The sequence below is a fragment of the Phalacrocorax aristotelis genome, chromosome 5, assembly GCF_949628215.1.
Source record: "Phalacrocorax aristotelis chromosome 5, bGulAri2.1, whole genome shotgun sequence".
Lineage (NCBI taxonomy): Eukaryota > Metazoa > Chordata > Aves > Suliformes > Phalacrocoracidae > Phalacrocorax > Phalacrocorax aristotelis.
Genome location: NC_134280.1, coordinates 53,049,316 through 53,066,604, shown reverse-complemented (window position 1 = coordinate 53,066,604; position 17,289 = coordinate 53,049,316). Strand labels below are relative to the sequence as shown.

The window sequence follows — 17,289 nt, the reverse complement described above, 5'->3', positions numbered from 1 at the left end:
ATAAAACTCTGTCTGGTTTAGCCTTCATTAAATCCCTGCAAAGACTGACCTGTCATTGTGGCATGACAGACAGGGAAAGCCCGAAGCTGGTAATTTACAGCTTCCTGAAGCAAAACGAGAGACATTTGAGAAAGCTGGTCACAAATGACTGGAGCAGACCTGAGAGGAGGGTCACGGGCAGGGCTGCTCCTTCAGCACAAGCCTCGTCTTTCACCTCCTGCCTCTCACAGACAGTGGCTCCAGAAAGGCACATGGGATGGTCTGTGCTTCCAGATGCCGTGAGTGATGCACAGGCCACTCGTAGAGGCATGAGGCAGCTGATGGGAATGACTGCTTCTTTTTATTATTATTGGTTTTAATCATGGCAGACAGAATCCCAGCGAATCCCTTACAAGATGATGGATTGCACCCCCAGGACCATGGGTCCTTAGCACACAGATAGGCTGGTGTGGTAATGTATTAACATCACCGGTCAGGAATTTGGTGGGAGGAAGGAAAGGGCTGGAGTTTGAGCCCTCCCAGCACTCCATGGTATTCAGTAGGTGTGAGAAATCGGTGCTGCTTACAACCTCGAACCATGGCCCTTTCTCACAGTCTCTCCATCTCAGCCCTAAGGTTCAAGAAATTGAAGGTTTTTTCTAAAGAGCAGGAAGTCTGGTCTCTGTTTGTGCAAGGGGGAAGCACACCAGAGGAGAAAATAAGACTTGTCAGAGAGGTTTGAACTGGCTTACCCAACGTTTGTATTTTATTTATCCCCTTTCTCAGAGGGAAGCAAGCCTCCATAGCGTCCCTGGCTTGCCTACAGTCAGCCAGCATCCTCCTCAATACACTCAGGCTGGAAAACATGTCTGAGCCTAGGGAGGCGAGCAATAGCCTTACCCATGTTTCAAGCCTGGGGTTAAAGTTGAGATTTGTACCAGGCATGCTGCTTTTTATAGCACTGCTGGCTTGACCATGAGTCCTTCAATTTGCAGCCCTTGGGGCAACGCGGTCCCCCCAATCCCTGCAGCCCACAGCAGTAGGAGGGAGTTTGCTACTCGAGCACTAGCAGGAGGCAGCAGGGAGGCCGTGGGAATGTGCTGATCTGCTCCCTGGGAGAGTTGAGGCTCTCTTCATTTATGGCCATTGCTGATGAGTTGTGCAGCAACAGGAACCGGAGTCAGCAGCAAGCCCTCAGTCCCTGCTGCGCTAAGGCAGTGTGTCTTCATGAGAAAAAACAGTCTTTGCCCCAAAATACTCATTGCAACTCCCATGCAGTTGAATAAGTGGACTCATACCAATGGTGGGAGAAGGAAAAAAAAATATTCTGGAAGCTGAAAATTTGTTCTCACACACCATCCCAGCTACAAAGCCTCAGACCCCAGCATCCCTGTCCAGTGCCCTTTCCAGTTGAACCATGCTCAGACACACGTAGTGGTCCTTCTCCACCTCGCCAGAGGATATGGATGACCTGCAGGTGCAGCCCTGAGGGGCTCAGAGGCTCACTACAGCTCCCTAAAATTTTAATGGGCTCAAGGTCAGGACCTAAATATCCAACTGCTTGAGAGCAGGTAGAAGTCTGAGACAAGCAAAGCTAAAAGCAAACAAAAACTATCAGCTGGCTTCTGGGAAAAGTCAGTGGTAGGTGGAGTGATCCTGATGAAACAAGCCCTAGGGCTGGGAAAATCCAGGAATGGATCCATAGGGTATTCAGAGGAGATGGATGAGCTGCTGCCACTGGAGAGAGAAGGATGAGCTGCCCTCCTTGGGGTGAAAGCAGAGGGCAGGCATCCCACAAGGCACCCAGGGATGGGGTGCCCACCATGTGCCAGCTTGGCCCCTTACCCACTCCTGCCCCACAGCTCAGCTGGGCTGCAAAGCTCTGGGTCCCTCCTGGCCTGCAAAATGCAGTGACCCCATTCTGCAAGCAGCTGGCACCACCAAGCAGTGAGCAGCGCTGAGATGTGGAAAGCCCCTGGGCATGCCCCACTGCCAGGCAATCAGTCTGGCCCAAAGGGCTCTCCTGGCTGCTCCTCCCCACCAGCAGTGCCTGGTCACCTCTCCCTTCCCATCTGCCCTCCACTCGTGGGGCTTACAAAGGTGCCCATCAGCTCTGTCCTGGCCCTGGCAAAGGGACATAGAGGGATAAAAAAAATGCTACTAGTAAAAACATTAAAATAGGGATGATTCGGAAAGGGAAGCACCATGGTGGGTAAGTCCTGCAGGGACCATAGGGCTTCTTGTGAAAGGTTGAGGCAGCATTGCAAAGTATTAATTGCAGTGATGAAGGCCCCGTGTCCCCTGCTGTCCCCATGCCAGCATCCCTCCCTCCTTTCCTCGCGCAGCAACACTGCTACTGGCTTGTTCCTGCACATTCATTTTCCCCACCTCCCCCTAAAGAGCTGGCCCACTTCATGGCAAGCTTTCCTCAGTCCCTGTACCTATCCACAACCCAGGGAGGTGGAGTAAAGAAATGCTGCAGTAGCCCTCAGAGGCAGTAACCACTATCTCCCAGGCAATAAACTGTGCCCGGACCATGTCTTGGCATCAACCGCCCTCCAAAAAAACATCCTGCCCCTTCAAAGCACCATCCAGCCCTTTCAGGCACTTCAAGCATCTTGTTCCCAGCTCAGCACTTGGGAGGTCAAGACAGAAATACTGGAGTAGCATCTTCCCTGCTGAGACACATCCTGGCAAGCTCCAGGAAACATCACACGCAGGCAGAAAGGAAGGCATCCCACAGAGGTGGGCAATGTCCCCAGTTCCCCATCAAAATAAATACTACATTCATGACATACATGAAAATTCAAGGAGTTCGGGGAATTTTAAAGCTACCCCTAATGCTGGGGGACTCTGAGCATGACCATGGCATTGCTCAATGACGCAGCAGCGCATTGCAGGGAGAAAGAAGGGGGCATGCCGCCACCTTGCAGGCACCAGGACCACGAGTGCTAGCATCAGTTGGAGGCAAATTGCATGTGATCATGTATGGTGGGCCAAAACACAGGGGCATGCAAGTATAATTTCAGATCTCACTGTTTGGCTTCCTATGTTAAGGGCTCCATAGAAGATAAAGAAGCAAAAGTCCCATCCTACAGAAGAAATAATTAGGTCTATCACCCAATCTAATTTTCTGACTCATTTTCTTTCCCTGAGCTTTTTCATCCTCAAGACGCAGCCCCGCTTCCCCATAGCATTATTTGCACTTCAGATTCTACAGCATTACAAAGACATTCGTTTATTTGTTGCCTGTGCAGCAGCCATGCTTTGGAGTCCCTGTCCTGGGCCAGGTCCCTTGTTGTGCTAGGAAGCGTGTAAGCAGCATGCAAGAAAACTGTCCTTTCTCCCCAAGAACAGATCACAGCTCGCTTCTTAATGACACCCAGGATTCACTCACATGCCAGATAAAAAACAAAACAGCTGAGATGAAAGCGGCAGCTCTTCTAATGCACATCCATCCATACTCACACTTTACCCCACAGCTGCACACCCCAGGCAGGCACCAACAGCCTGGCTATGGGGAGAGGACCGCAGCAAGTCACCGCAGCACTTAGTGGGAGTGGTGTCAACCGGCAGGCACGATAATCCAGTTTCGAGGAGGCACTGCTGATTTACAGAGAAGCTGATTTGTAGGTTAAACAGCCATATTCTTTTGTGAAACACTCGAGGCTCAACAGAGGGAGAGTAAAATTCCAGCAGGAGCAGATAACGAACTGAATGAATCGACATGACAGGCACTGGATCCCTATCTTATTTATAGGAATTCATTAGAAGGATAAGGAAAAATAGTCCTCGATAGCAAGATAAAGGGAATACAAAGTCTTGCAGGCGTGTGAGGGATCACCGCTGTTAACGTGCTACAAAGGCAGAAATCTTTCCCCAGGGGTATCCCCGATAGACAGACTATGCCCCAAGGGGAGTCCTGGGCACAGGGGCAAAGGAGGGGAGGTAGATAACCCTGCAATTGCCTGTTCTTCCCTATGCCTTTCCCAGGTAATTACTCAGCCACTCGTGCTCTGTGGTCCAAGGCATAACCCTGGGCTCTTTTCAGCCCCCAACCTTTCAGATGTAAATAGCACGGTCCAGCAAAGCTGCCTGTGTCCCACCGCTGGCAACCAGTGAGGAACAAGGAGGGCTAATCTTTCCAGCCTGCTTCCAGGCTGGGAAAAGGTGAAGGATGTTTCCCAGAGACCTGATTCAGCGCCTCAGCCTGTGGTGCCTCTGACATGGCCCATTGCTCTCAAGCACACCAATCCACCCCAAAACCTGGTATCCACTAAAACTGTCAGTACGGTCTGTGGAAAAGCCACTTCATGCAAATTCGGCTCCTGGGACCAATGTTCAGGTGATGGTAGCCAGGCCACTCCTGCTCTGCACATGGCCACTTTGAAATGCTGGGGTTTGTCTCAAGCACAAGACTGGATGCTTAAACATTGGGGCTCAGCTTTTCAAAATCCACAAGACTTTTATACTGCTTTCAGCTCAGGATCCCTTAACCCAGCTGGAGGACAGTCTGGCAAACAGTTCCCTTGGCTGAGCAATGCTCAGAGAAGGTAATTCCCCGGTTATCCCTGCTGATGCTCTGCAGCAGGAGTGGCTGGGTAAATCTTGGGATCACACCAAAATCCCAGTGCTCGCGAGTATGGCTCTGAGAAGCCATTTTCACTCTTGTGCTCCAGGTCACTGATGCACTCGGGCTCATGAGAAGAGCCTAGTACCTATGCAGTGTAATCACTCTGCCTGCGGTCACCTTGGGAGAGATAAAAGCAGAGCACGGCAATCTTGACAGCAATATATCTTCAAGCCAGGAGCCTTGCCTCAAGCCATCACCAACTGAAGGAGCTTGTGCCTGCAACCAGGCTGGCAGGGCTTGCAGAGCCAGCCTCACGGTCAGGCTTTGGAGGGAAACCGCTCTGGGAGCAAATACAACTGCAGAACAGGCTGTGCTGTGCATGGAGAGTTCCTGCCTAATCTCCTCTTGACTCCTGTGAGCATTTGTGTGGTTATTTGGTTGTAAACCATGGACAAAATCCCTCATACGTCTTCATACCCCACCTCCCTCCTTGTCTGAAAGCAGGACTGGAAAACACAGCCACAAAGCAAAATCTCAGCCAGATTAGGCGTAACAACCCTTTGCGGGACAAATGTCACCCTAGAGTTCCTCTGGCAAAAGCCCCTGTGAGTCTCTAGGGTGCCAAAGTTGCCTTATCCACAGCTGGAGAAACTTGGAGACACCATTAAGGACAGGAAAACACCTCTTGGCTGTGCCAAGGACAGCTCTTTGGACACCCGTTTTCTGTGTATAAGGCACATGTGCCTCCCCTCCCATCTGCCATCCTGCAAAATAAGTTGCCATGCAGCTGTGCACAGGTGATTCACACCTTAATTCATTTGCCTGGCCCTCCTCAGTACCAGAAGGCCCCAAATCTGAGCCCATTCTTGCCTGCTGTACATTCATGCAGGGGGTTCCATACCTGTCGTGAGCCCCTGATCAATCCCTGTTCTGAAATAGGGATCTGTAACCAAGATCTCTGTCCCTCTTGGCTGAGACCAGGGAAAGAGCACAATGGCCAAACAGGAGATGAACAGAGAGGAGTCAGCTCCTCCTGCCTGCTTGCCATCCATGGGGTCTGTGCAACCAGTGGGAGCTTTTCTGCCAGTTCTCCTGGGTCCAGACTGGGCCCCAGGAGAAGGTGGGAGGGACTGGATGGCTACAGGAGCAAGTTTCCTTTCCAAGGCAAGTAACTCATTCAAGAGGTGAGGTTTAGAGGCTGCATTACCAGCCAGGTAATGCAGCATCCCAAGCTGACTGGAAAACGCCTGCCCAAATAACCCCCATGCCTCCGCCTTGACATCTTTTACATCCCAGCTGGAGACCAGCAGACACCAGCAAGCACAAGGGAGCCAAGAGGTGTCCAAGACATGGGATGTGAGTCCCGCATTCCCTAATACCATCTCTCACCCATCCAGCTGCTCAATTGAATAAAAAGAGGTAAGGAGTGCATCTCTTCTGCCCAGTCAGAGCCATCAGCATGGCACAGAATAAGCTCCCCCAGCACTGACAGCCAGAGGAGGGTCCTGGAGGCCCATAGAAGAAAACAGCATTTTAGTCCCCACGGAAAAGTAGTATTTCCAGCCCCCAGGGAAAAGCAGAGTGACCGCATGGAAGGGAATCCCAGCGCCAGCAGACAATGTAGCTGTCCTCTCCAGCTCAGCCCTGGCTGACAAATGGGAGCAAACCCAACTGAACCATCCACCTCCCTGCCTTGGCAATTATACTCCGAGAGAAAGGTTCAAAGCACTATTGCGATTAATTAAATCAAAAGAGTAATTTCAGCTCGCAGTCCTCAGAGGATCTATCTGGCCCTTTACAGATCTCTGAATTGAAAATGCACATCACAGCATGGCCAGCGTACATTTCCTACCAAAAAAAAAACCCCAACAAATTCCTTTTTCTAGGCAGAAGACTTCAGCGCTCAGGGGGGACAAAAAGCCACGTACTGAGACATCCCTTGCATCGAACGGGGCGGGGGTGAATCAGCCGCCTCAGGTGAGTGTCACAGTACAGTTATGCTCAGTTATTCCAGTTGTGTGCTCCTGGAAAAGCCATCAGGAAGTTCAAATCTGCTTTTCTCATATTGCTTTTGGGGGTATCTATTTTCCTTCCTTCCAACGCATCGCGTCTGCTGAAGGACAAGGGTGAGGAAGAAATTCAGCTGATTTAAAGGGACACGAAGATGGTCGATCCGGAATAAATTTCCTTTCTTCTCCCGGTACCCCCCGCCCGCGACTGGCGGGCAGCGGCGCGCCCCTGCGGGCAGCCGCCAGCCGGGTGCCCCCGCGGGCAGGTGGGCTCTCACCTGATGAGGTTCTGCAGGCCCTGCTTGCTGGAGTTCCTCCTCAGGATCGCGCTGGTCATGGTGGCCACGGCTGGGTGGCGGGCAGGGTCCCGGCTGCCGCCCCCTTCCCCAGCGCCGCAGGCAGCTGCCCGCCCGCCCGGCGCTGCGCGCTCCCGCGTCCCCCCTCTCCGCCTTCAGGAAGTTCTGCAGCTGGTTTCCTTTTGTTTCTGCTAGCCCCCCCTGCTCCACACCCCTGGGCTTGTCTCCTCCACCTCTACCTCCTCCTCCTCTCCCCCCTCCGCCTCGTGGAAGTGTCACGGACGAATCTCTCGGAGCGCGGCCGGCGGCGGGTCCCGCAGCACAAAGCCCGGCACTCCCCGCTCCCCAGCGAGGGGGGCTTCTCCCTCGCTCTCCTCTGCTTTAACCCTCTTCTCTCCCTCCTTCATCTTCCCCAGCCCCCTCCTCCTTCCCCTGTTCAATCCCTCCCCCCATATTCCCCCCCCCCCCCCCCCGCGCGCTTTTTTCCACCTTTACCACTGTTTTCCTGATTACACAAAGCAACTTGGGAGCAGAAACCCAGGTTGGCAACTTGCGCTTAGCGGGCTATAAATCACTCCTGGTCCATTCACAGCAGAAGTCTTCGGCGAAGGGTTTATCGCCTAATGGTCCCGGAACGCCCAGAGGTGAACTAAGAGCCAGATTAATGCGAGAGGTACTTTGTGCTGGGAAGCGACACACCAGAGAAAAATGTTCTCCTGGGATGGAGATAGCAGCTGGATTCTGGGGGGAAGCCACTGCGCTGTAGCCCTGGGCAGGCAAGCAGCGTGCAGCCTGCTTCTGCCCTCAAGCCTCCCCCTCACCTGCTCAAGTGACTGACTCTCCCATGCCTCAGTTTCCCCAGCCATCAAATTGGGCAAGAGCAAAAACATCTGGCTTGCCTCCATGAAACACTGGTGTTTCAGGAGATTAAAGAAGTGCATGAGCATTTGATGAAGGACTAACAACATTGCCACCTGCTAAAACAAAACGCCTGTCTGCCATGCATTCACATGAATGGTCTTTCACGCTACCATGGGAGCCGTCTTGGAAAAAAACTCAGTCTTTCTTCCCTAACCTGCATCTCCTGGTCCATGTGTGCCTCTTCTGGGGAAAGATCTTCTGCTATATGGGAGGAGTTATGATGGGACCACCCTGCTTAGACCCTCACCTTCCTTCTGCTTTCGGTCCCTCTCATCTCATTTACAGGTTTCCTTTCAATCACTTCTGCAGAATTGTTTCTTGCCGCCTGGTAAGCTGAAAGGGGGAAGTTGCCCATGAAGTACGCCCAGAAATCTCAATAAAAGGGAAGTGCATTAAAACCAGATCAGAAGGAAGTGCCTGCCCTTCTCCCCACTGTTTTTTCGCTTCAAAACACTATTTTTTTTCTGCAGATATTTGCTAAGCATCCCTTAGGTGATCAGGAGCAACAAAAACCGCTAAGCACAGACAGTGATACTTGTTTCACTCTGTGGGCTGCTCAGATGCTGCCACACTGCCTTTTTTTCTGTCTAAATTTGGTGAGAAGATGCAACAGATACACCACAAAAGGTCTCTCTAGCTCAAAAAGAGCCTGTCCCAGCCCTGCAAGTACTTACATGAGTAATTAGGTTTAAGCATGTGAACACTCCTATTGGTTTCACTGCAATTGCCCACAGAGTTGAAATGAAGTATGCACCTACAGGGTTTTCTTTCTGGAGGGAATCAGTCCAAACCTGCCAGTGACTCCCATGGTCTGAGTCAGCCAAGGAAGCAAGATGGAGGAGCCCCAGCAGCTAGCAGAGACACAACTAGCAGCCATGGGCCAGCAACAACTGGGGGCTGAATGAAATCACACCAGCACTCTTATTTCAGGCAGAGATGCCACTCGATCCACAGGGAGCTGAGGAGGGGCAGGGAGGAATGCAGCTGCTGTCACCAGGAGAAGGCAGGGGGTTGCTCATGTTGGGAGGGGAAGAGCCAATGGCACACCACTACCTACTGGAGGCAAGATCCTCTGCGTAAAGGGGGAAGGGGGAGAAGCTGTTGATTCCCCCAGCAAGAGCGCCTTGCCTTGACATCAGCGTTTGTCTCCTGGAGGATGCCAGCATGAGCTCATTCTCTTGTAAGCATTTGGCAGACTTCCACCCCAAGCCTAGGACTGACTACCTCTCATCTCAGAGATGGGGGCCTTCATTAAATAGGGTGGATAAAAACCCTGCTGGGCAGTGAAATCCAGGACCAGGGAGAGGCTGCAACATTAGCTCTTACTGGTCTAAGGTGCTAAGATCATTTGGAAACACCAGAAGAGAATCAGTAAGGAAAAGAGTCCCTACATCACAACAGGCTGAGCTCTGCATTGCTCCAGGGGAAAGTCCCAGTACTGAGCTTCGCCTGGAAAATCCTCCTGCCTTCACAAGGTGGCTGTGCTACTCAATCTCTGGGGAAGGTTCCCGCAGAGGGGAAGGTTTCTCCCTGGTTTTCATCTTTATCAGACAGCAGATACAACAAGAAAACTTATCCTTCCTCCAGCATCAGCAGGGTCCTGCAGGACCACAGGGAGAGGAGAGCAGAGCAGGACCCTCTTTCTAAACTCACAGCTTGCAAGAAGGAGGGAACTGTGCACCCTCAGTGACATGTGGACAGACTCACTATCCCCATCTCAGTGGGGCAGGGAGCATTTAAACCCACTATTCAAAAGCACAAAGGCTGGGCCTAAGGGACCATGGAGAAAGACAGGTGCAGGAGAAGTCCCTCACCATCACTCCACGGAACAGAGACGCCTTCTGTCCCCTCTCCTCCCTTGCTTGCTGCTGAGCCCAGGTGCATCAGTCTGACTCATACTGTGTATCCAAGAACAATAAGGTCAGCATCAGTCCCACAGCTGCTTGTATCCTTTCACAGAAACAAACCTCCTGGTCCCACCAGGAAGCGGGTAGGAGTACAGCGGACACAGGAAGAAAAACAAAGAATTAATTCATCTGTTATTTTTTGGCACAGTTTAAGCTAGAAGAACTACCATAAATCCTGCAGCAAAACTGCACCCTGCTTCAGGAGTGAGGATGCCCAGAGCACCCAGAAACACGCTGCAGGGCACCAAAGAGCTTCCCAGTACTCTTCCCAGCAGAGAAGGTGAGATGCAGGAAGGGAGCGAGTCTGGCTCCATTGCTGTGGGAAGGAGGGCGGGAGTCCCAGAGAGACAGGGCCACACCGGTTCCCGTTAATTACACAATCACTCTGCTATGTAGGACTAGTTGCAAAATCAGTTGGAGGCTAACACATGGTCTGGGGAAAAAAGAAACAAAAAGAAAAATACTCTAATCCTGCTCGCAAAGAAATGCAGCCCAAGCCATTTTCTCCAATATTGCTGGATTGCGAAGTACTGTCAGCATAAGCCCCAACATACAGTTGCTTTGAGGACCTGTCTTTTATAGGTACCGTCAGCTGCCAGCATGGTTTCCAGAGGTCCATGCCTGTGTGTCAGTGGTGGGATCCTACCCAGAGAAGATGTCCTTACAGGAACAGCCTCGCCTCTTCAGTAAGGACTAAGCAGCCCTGTCTCAGCTGGAGACCCAGCACTTCTACCAGCAACCCTCCTAGGAAAATGGAGTAGATGGGCGGTGTCTCTGTTTTGCCTTTAAGTGACACATCCTTCCCTCTCTCTGCTGTCCTAAACCTCTCTCCCTATCCCAACACCTCCCCAACCTCTCTTCACCATGCCCCTGCAATCCCCACTTTGAAACCAGCCTGGCAGACATCAGCACTTGCCCATCCCCCTGGGACCCCCAGTTCAGTGAGATGGGCACACTGGTTGGTACATCAGCTATGTAGATGGTGTGGTTTATGCATTAGTCTTATGGATCGGGTTCGCCCATCTCACCTTCATCTCTAATTCCCAGTTTGCTCAGTCCATCTTACTCTGCCACCACGCACTTTTGGGCAGCCAAATAGAGGCCAAAACAGGCAGCCAGAGATAATCCTAAGGAAACAGGGTGTCTAGCAGCCAGAAGAAACACATTGTCTCCTTCGCACCAGAACAGCTTGTTACAAGCTCCAGAACCTGCTGTCAGGAGGGCAGGGCATCTCATCTGTGCAATTAGCTCAGGGTGCAGGGGAAGAAGTCCAGTCCAAACGATGCTCCCCAGCAAGCCTTACTCTGCCCTGGCTATGAGTCAGGAGGGGACATTCCCAAGCCAACGTATGACCCCATGGATGTTCAGGGAGGGGGTGTTGTGGGCAGGAGCTGTCTTGGCTAAGACCTTTTGCCTGGCCCACTTGCAACATGTATAATAGTGTATAATGTGTATAATAGTGGGCTGGGTCCAAAGAGTCAACAAACATCGTATCTTACTAAGTCTGAAATACTTGGCTTGGGATCAATGATTACTTTCTTCCTATGAGATCCAAAAAGGCAGAAATGAGAGGGAGAGGAAGCGGGGTCTAGAAGGAGCATCCCTCTTCCTCTACCCCACTGTTATCCCTCACTCTCCCACAGAATGGAGGGGGACCCTCCCTGTGGGGCACTCCATGAGTACATCCATAAACCTAAAATCCCAAGAGTTTGCTTCATCTCCCAATGACAGGGGAGATGCAAGGTTACAAGCCTTGTAAGAGAAGATGCTTTTGCTCCAGGGATGATACAAACGAGGACAAAGGATGAGGGGACCAAGGGATAAGGAACCAAAAGGAACATCTGAAAGCTGGATTTAAAAAAGGGGAAGGAGGGAAGCAAAGAGAGGTGGTGTAAGCATTAACTGGGCAGCCCAGCATGGTTAAAGGAGATCAGAGCCCCTGTTGCATTGGGTGCTGTGCAAACAGGGAGAGATACCACCTGAGCCACTGCAGTGAGATATCATTCAGACCAGCGCCAAGGCCAAGTGACTCACCCAAGCCCTGGAGGAGTGCAGCTGGCCCAGTGCTGTGTGGTTACTGCAGCATGCACTATATCTATATATTAGGTTAAAACAACAAAGCCATTGGGAAAGAGACAGGAAGACAAAACAATGGCAGTTGATAAGACACTCCCAGCCCATGCAGGAGGGTCATTACAGGACAAGAGGAGAACTATTATCCTCCATCTCTTTGGGATACCTCTCCACCACAGGGCCAAGGAGCAGGACAAAGGACTCCAGCTGGGATGAATAAACCATAGGCAACTGCTGCCAAGAGATTGTCCCCAAACTGGCACACATGGTAGGAAATGTCTAAAAAAGGCCTTCTTATAGCATCATATTGCCTTGTCACTAGTCTTTGCTCACCGAGGTTTGGAAAGCTGCTGAATGAGTTTGAACTTTGAATGTCCATTTAAAATAAATGGAGTGGTCTTTGCTTTGGCTAGGTGGATTAGATGGACACTGGACAGCTGAATACACCTTCAGACACCTCCAATGTTTAGCGTAAGAGGGGTGTAACCTGCAATAGAGGCACCACCTTCTTTCACCAAGTGGCATCTGTGTGATATGTTTAACCATCGCCCAATACACTTTGTTGATAGGCTTGCAGGATAGTACTGCTGTGTGAGTACAGCCCTGGGCCCAAGCCATGCTGCTCAGCTGACCAGCACAGCACATCTTTCAAGTGAAATACAGCTTCTGCCCGATATAAACTTATTAGCTCATCTGCAGCTGGCTTGAGGCTCTGATGTAGCACCGCATTGTGCAACACAAGCGGTTTTAGCAAACATTAATCCCTACCTCACACTGCTGGGCTGCTTACTCCAGCTGGGGTCAGCGTTAGACTAATGGATAAGAAGGAATCCCCAAGCATCATCTCATATTTCCTGCTTCCAAGCTATACCCTCACTTCAAGCTGCACCTTGTCCTGGGGAAAGTCATCTAATCTCAGCTTGCCAATATCCACCAACACCACCCTCACCGAGCTGGGCAAAAGGTGGGAGCTGTTATGAAAAGGCAGGCAAAAGTATCATCATGTATCCAAAAAGCTTGAAGACAATCACATACCTCTGTCAAGGGGGAGGATTGTCATTAATGCCGCAAAGTGAGGCCCAACAAAAAGTTAAGATGAGCCTTTCTGCACAAGGGGCAGCTAAGGCTGTGTGCAGAAAGATGACGACTGGAGTGGAGAAGCAGCAGAGACAAATGCCACCCCAAGGAAGGAGAAGTCCCACCAGAGCAGGGTTGCGCAGCCTGTATATCACACTAGTCTGTCCTTGAGGACAGTTCAGCTCAGACACACAGCTGTCAGCTCCTGTTATGTGAAGCTAAGTGACAACTGCAAGGAGGCACTTATTTTAAGAGCAAATAATTATTACCATCAGTTTTATTGGGGGAGAACTTTGCCCTTCCCAAACAGCTGGCAGTCATGATAGCTTGGTGTCTGTCAATAGTTCAGGGTTTGTCGATGCTAATGGCTCCAGAGCAAGCTTTCACTGGAAAGGAAACTGCTTTTGCAGCAGAAAAGCACATGCATGCACAAGCACAGAAGAAGAGATCATATTTTCCAAACTGTCTGGCAAGGGTTTGATAAAAGGCATTGCATATACTGTCTATTTAGCTGCAGCAAGCAGCAGATACCTAAAGCTGGGAGAGAGGTTTCCTGGTAATGCAGAATTAATCCCTAGCAAAGGATCTATTTTCAAAATTAGTATGTAAGCAAAAGAACTGAAGACCTCCAACTGATGCAAACTGGCACAGCTTTATGGCAGACAGTGGGATGGTGCTGATGTACATTAGCAAAAGCATTTGGGCCTACATGTCTGTGCAATAGCAAGAGAAATCCAAATAAACTGAGCTCCAAATAAAGAGTCTTGCACATCTCAGACCAGTTGCTCCCAGGTGGCTTCAAGTTTTTAGACCATTGAGTGCAAGTCACCGGTCAAGCTAATAATAGAAGCCCACTGACTGCCAGTTCCATTCATTAATAAGTCCATCTGGGTTTGCTCATGTATTTTCCTCTTACCCATGTATCCCCTGGACAGTTATCAGACACACCAGGCTGGTACAAACCACCACTGCTCCTTTGAGATAGAGTAAACCCGAGTAGCTCCTGGGTTTAACACTCACCACATACGACTCAAGATGGACCTATCAGCATCAGCTCTGTTGCCAGCCCCCGCAGCCCATCCCAGGAGTGACTTGTTTAAAGCAGGAAATAACAGAAGATAGTTCATCCTGCCTTGCTGCAAATTCTCCTGCAGAGGACAGGGGCTGTCAGCCTCCCTGCTCAGGCATTGCACAAACAGCAGCGGAGCCCCTAGAAAGCTGCTGCAGACCTGCACTTGAGAAAGACAGCTCTTAGTGCCGAAACTGGGGATTAAGACACTCCAGCGGCTGCCTCACACATCTGGTGTGTGTTAGGATGGATACACTGGCAAGGAAAACACACACGGGCTCCAAGCGGCACTGGTTAACTCATTCATGACTGAACATCTGTGGAGCACCCAGACAGGCTGAGGACTGCAAGATATCTAGCCAAGCCTCAGGAGAGCTTGGCTCAAATCTCAGCAGTGGTCTGTGCTTCCTAGGTGATATTTGGAAATGAGGGACCAATTCAGGTGCCTAAACATAGGTATCAAGTGACGCTGAGGATGCCTTGGGTTACCTAAGACATCTGCCAAGGTCTGGCAGATGTCACATGGGTCCAATGGGAAACCACCTATTCTGGGTACCCAATCCACAGTGGGTGAGTCCTACAGTTAGAGCATTTCTTCCCCTTTCGAAACCTCTCAACCTCAGTTTTCTGGCCTTGCAGTAGAAATAATCTGCCTTCTTTGCCCTGAGGCAGTAGGTCGTTGGGATAGCCACAGAGCACCCACCACAGTGACACCCTGACCTTCTTTGGGCACTGTAAGTGCTGCTCTAGTACTGATCATACTGCAGTCATGCCATGCAGGACAGTTGCCTTCCCAGCATGCGCAGCACCGCCTACGACATATTTTTGACCCATACACCAGATGGCCATAATCCAGAGCACAACCTCGGTAAAGAGGCCCCATAGTCCCTATCGTACAAATACACCACTGTGTCTTCCTTTCATTGATGTACATCCTCAAGGCTTCTCCATATGAAGGAGTTGACGAGGACAGAGCCACCCTATGAGAACTCATTCCTCATGCATTTGGCTTCAAAGGATGCCAAAGCACCTCCTCTGTGAGCCCAAAGTCTCATCCTGATGCAGAGCTTGTTGGACTCGTACTAAGGGAACAGGAGCTGCAGTTACAGGAGGTCAAAGCTCCTGTGCAAGCTGAATGTTGCCTTGGGCAGAGTAGAGCCCTCCCTTGCCTGCACTGGGCACCATCCTTCCCAGACAGGTTCACATAGCCAGGACTCTACTGGGAGGGCTGCACATGGAGCGAGAACAGCAAATCCTTGCAGCATTTTCTCTGAGCCCCTGAGGACCACAGCAAGTTTGCACTGTCAGTTGGAGCCAGCTTACAGTCCCAGGAGCCTGGCAGCCATCAATTTTCCCAGTAGCCTGGGCAACAACTTTCTTTGGGCCAGGACTTCCACCCACCCCACCCCACCCCACCCCACCCCACCCCACCCAAAGAAAAACCTGTTCCTGATGAAAATATGGCACTGATGAGGCCTCAGAGCACCTCCTGGCCAGGCAGTCTGCCCCAATGGAGGCAGCAGCCAGCCTGGATGAGTGCCCAGCTGGGAGCAAGCCCAGCTCTGTGAGAGCACCAAGGCAGCAGGGACCCTGCTCAGACCTGCTTAGCCGCCACACAGACCCCACAGTCAGACATATGGGTCATGGGGTTGATGGATGCAAAGGGGGGGTGAAGGCAGTGCATCAGACAGAGCTGGGTTAGTCAGGTCAGTGGGGGTCAGAGCAGAGGGGCCCAGGATCCTCAGGGCATGTCAAAGTTAACTACTTCACTGCCATGGAGCCAGGCATGATCACTTCTACCCTTCCAGTTACTGCTTGAAAAAGGGCTTTCAGATTATGGGAAAGGCCTGAAACCCACTGAAGCAGCACACCATAAAAAACCCACATGTCCAAGGAGGATGCCCAGACCAGGGGGATGAAAAAAGCTCCCACTTTCCTCTTTCCTACCCATGCCATCCCTTACACACCTCGTACATCTCTAGGCTTAACTCAGCCATGCCCATGGAGCAGCACTCATTCTGTTTCAGCTGCAGCAAACCTGGGAAAGCCCATGTGGCTTAACCTCCATGGGCAGCACGGCTGCAAACAGACCCTAAGCTGTCCCCAGTCTCCATCCCAAGGCCAGGACACCACCCTGTCCCAAAGTACCATCGTATCCCTTGACAGCAGCTCTCCCTTGAAAACATTTCTGCCCTGGGGGATGCCCACCTGCTCCATGCAAGTGGTAAAGCCCTGCCATGCCCCAAAATTCTTCCTGGACATCTCTCCTTTCCTCATTGCTGCAGATCTTTCAATGCTGTCAGACAAATCAGGCCAGGCAGAGCTCGCCCCCTCGTGGGGTGCCGCCAGGGGATGCCTGGGCCCACCATAACCAAAGGGGTTGGGTGCCCCAGGGGTGCAAGCTGGGTTGTGCCTCTGCCCGCCTTCCTCCAGAGGAGCAGGAGCCCCAGCACCACTTCACCCAGCAGAAGTACTTTTTCACCCCACCCCAGCAATGCTGATCTGGCAAAAATATCCTCTTAGCAGGCCCCAGGATCATCCCTGGGATAGCCTGCCCAGCCTTCCTCACAGCCAGGTCTCTCCAAAATCTGGGAGCAAAGGGATTCCCACAGGCTTCAGAGCCAGACTTGACCCCAAGTTTTTCAAAACAGCCAGCCCTCCAGCCAGCAGAGAGTCTTCTGTGGTTTAAAAAGAGTAAAATTCAAATAAAGGCTTCTGGGCAATCCCCTACTTCAACACATACCTCCAAACCTGTAGCTTTACGTTGCAAAATAAGCTCAGAGGCAAGGCAAGGCAAAGCAAGGAGAAAGGGGCAGAGAAGGCACCTGATACCTCCCTATAATTAGAGACAGTTCCTTATCCCTAATGTCACCACCAGGGCACCTATATCCAATTTGGAAATACTAAAGTAATACCCAGATTCATTAAATGATCCATTTGGCCCTCCCCTGTTCATTTCCCTACTAGTTTTCCACTTTAATGAGCCCAGCTGGGTCAAACTGTGACCAGTTACTCCTGAGCAGGGATCAGACATCCTTCCCCAAAGGAATCCAGTGTGCCGAGGGGTCCAAAGGCTCTCCACATGTCAGTTTTGCCAGACAAGCTCCTTCCAACCACGGGTATACTTAGAAACAGCAGTCATCCTAGCAAAGGCCCTCAAGACTTCTCTAAGGATCTGGAGAATTCAAGACAGCTGGGGATAGACGTGGCAAAGAAAAGCCTGGGGCTCGCTAGTACAGCAGAGCCTCTCCCCAGGCAGTGACCATATATGGGCTGCCAAGGGCTCCCTGCAGCTCACAGGGTGGGAGGCCCCAGAAGGAAAGGGATGGGGGAATTTGGGAGAAAATGATCTCTCATCTCAGACCCCATAGGTGAGAGAAACTTG

General features: G+C 51.2%; 1 protein-coding gene across 2 annotated transcripts in view; it reads right to left on the bottom strand.

Annotated features, from left to right (window-relative positions):
- The window catches only part of LSP1 (lymphocyte specific protein 1), a 51,087-nt gene that overhangs the window by 31,211 nt on the left and 2,587 nt on the right, over positions 1 to 17,289 (bottom strand). The window contains exon 1 of one of the 2 annotated variants that reach the window (XM_075094560.1): positions 6,840 to 7,021. The exons of the other annotated variant lie outside the window; for it this stretch is intronic. Within the exon in view, the coding sequence (XP_074950661.1) occupies positions 6,840 to 6,898 (59 nt within the window). The 5' untranslated portion in view covers positions 6,899 to 7,021. Of the gene's footprint in view, positions 1 to 6,839; positions 7,022 to 17,289 lie in introns of those variants that run through there. 2 annotated transcript variants of the gene reach the window in all.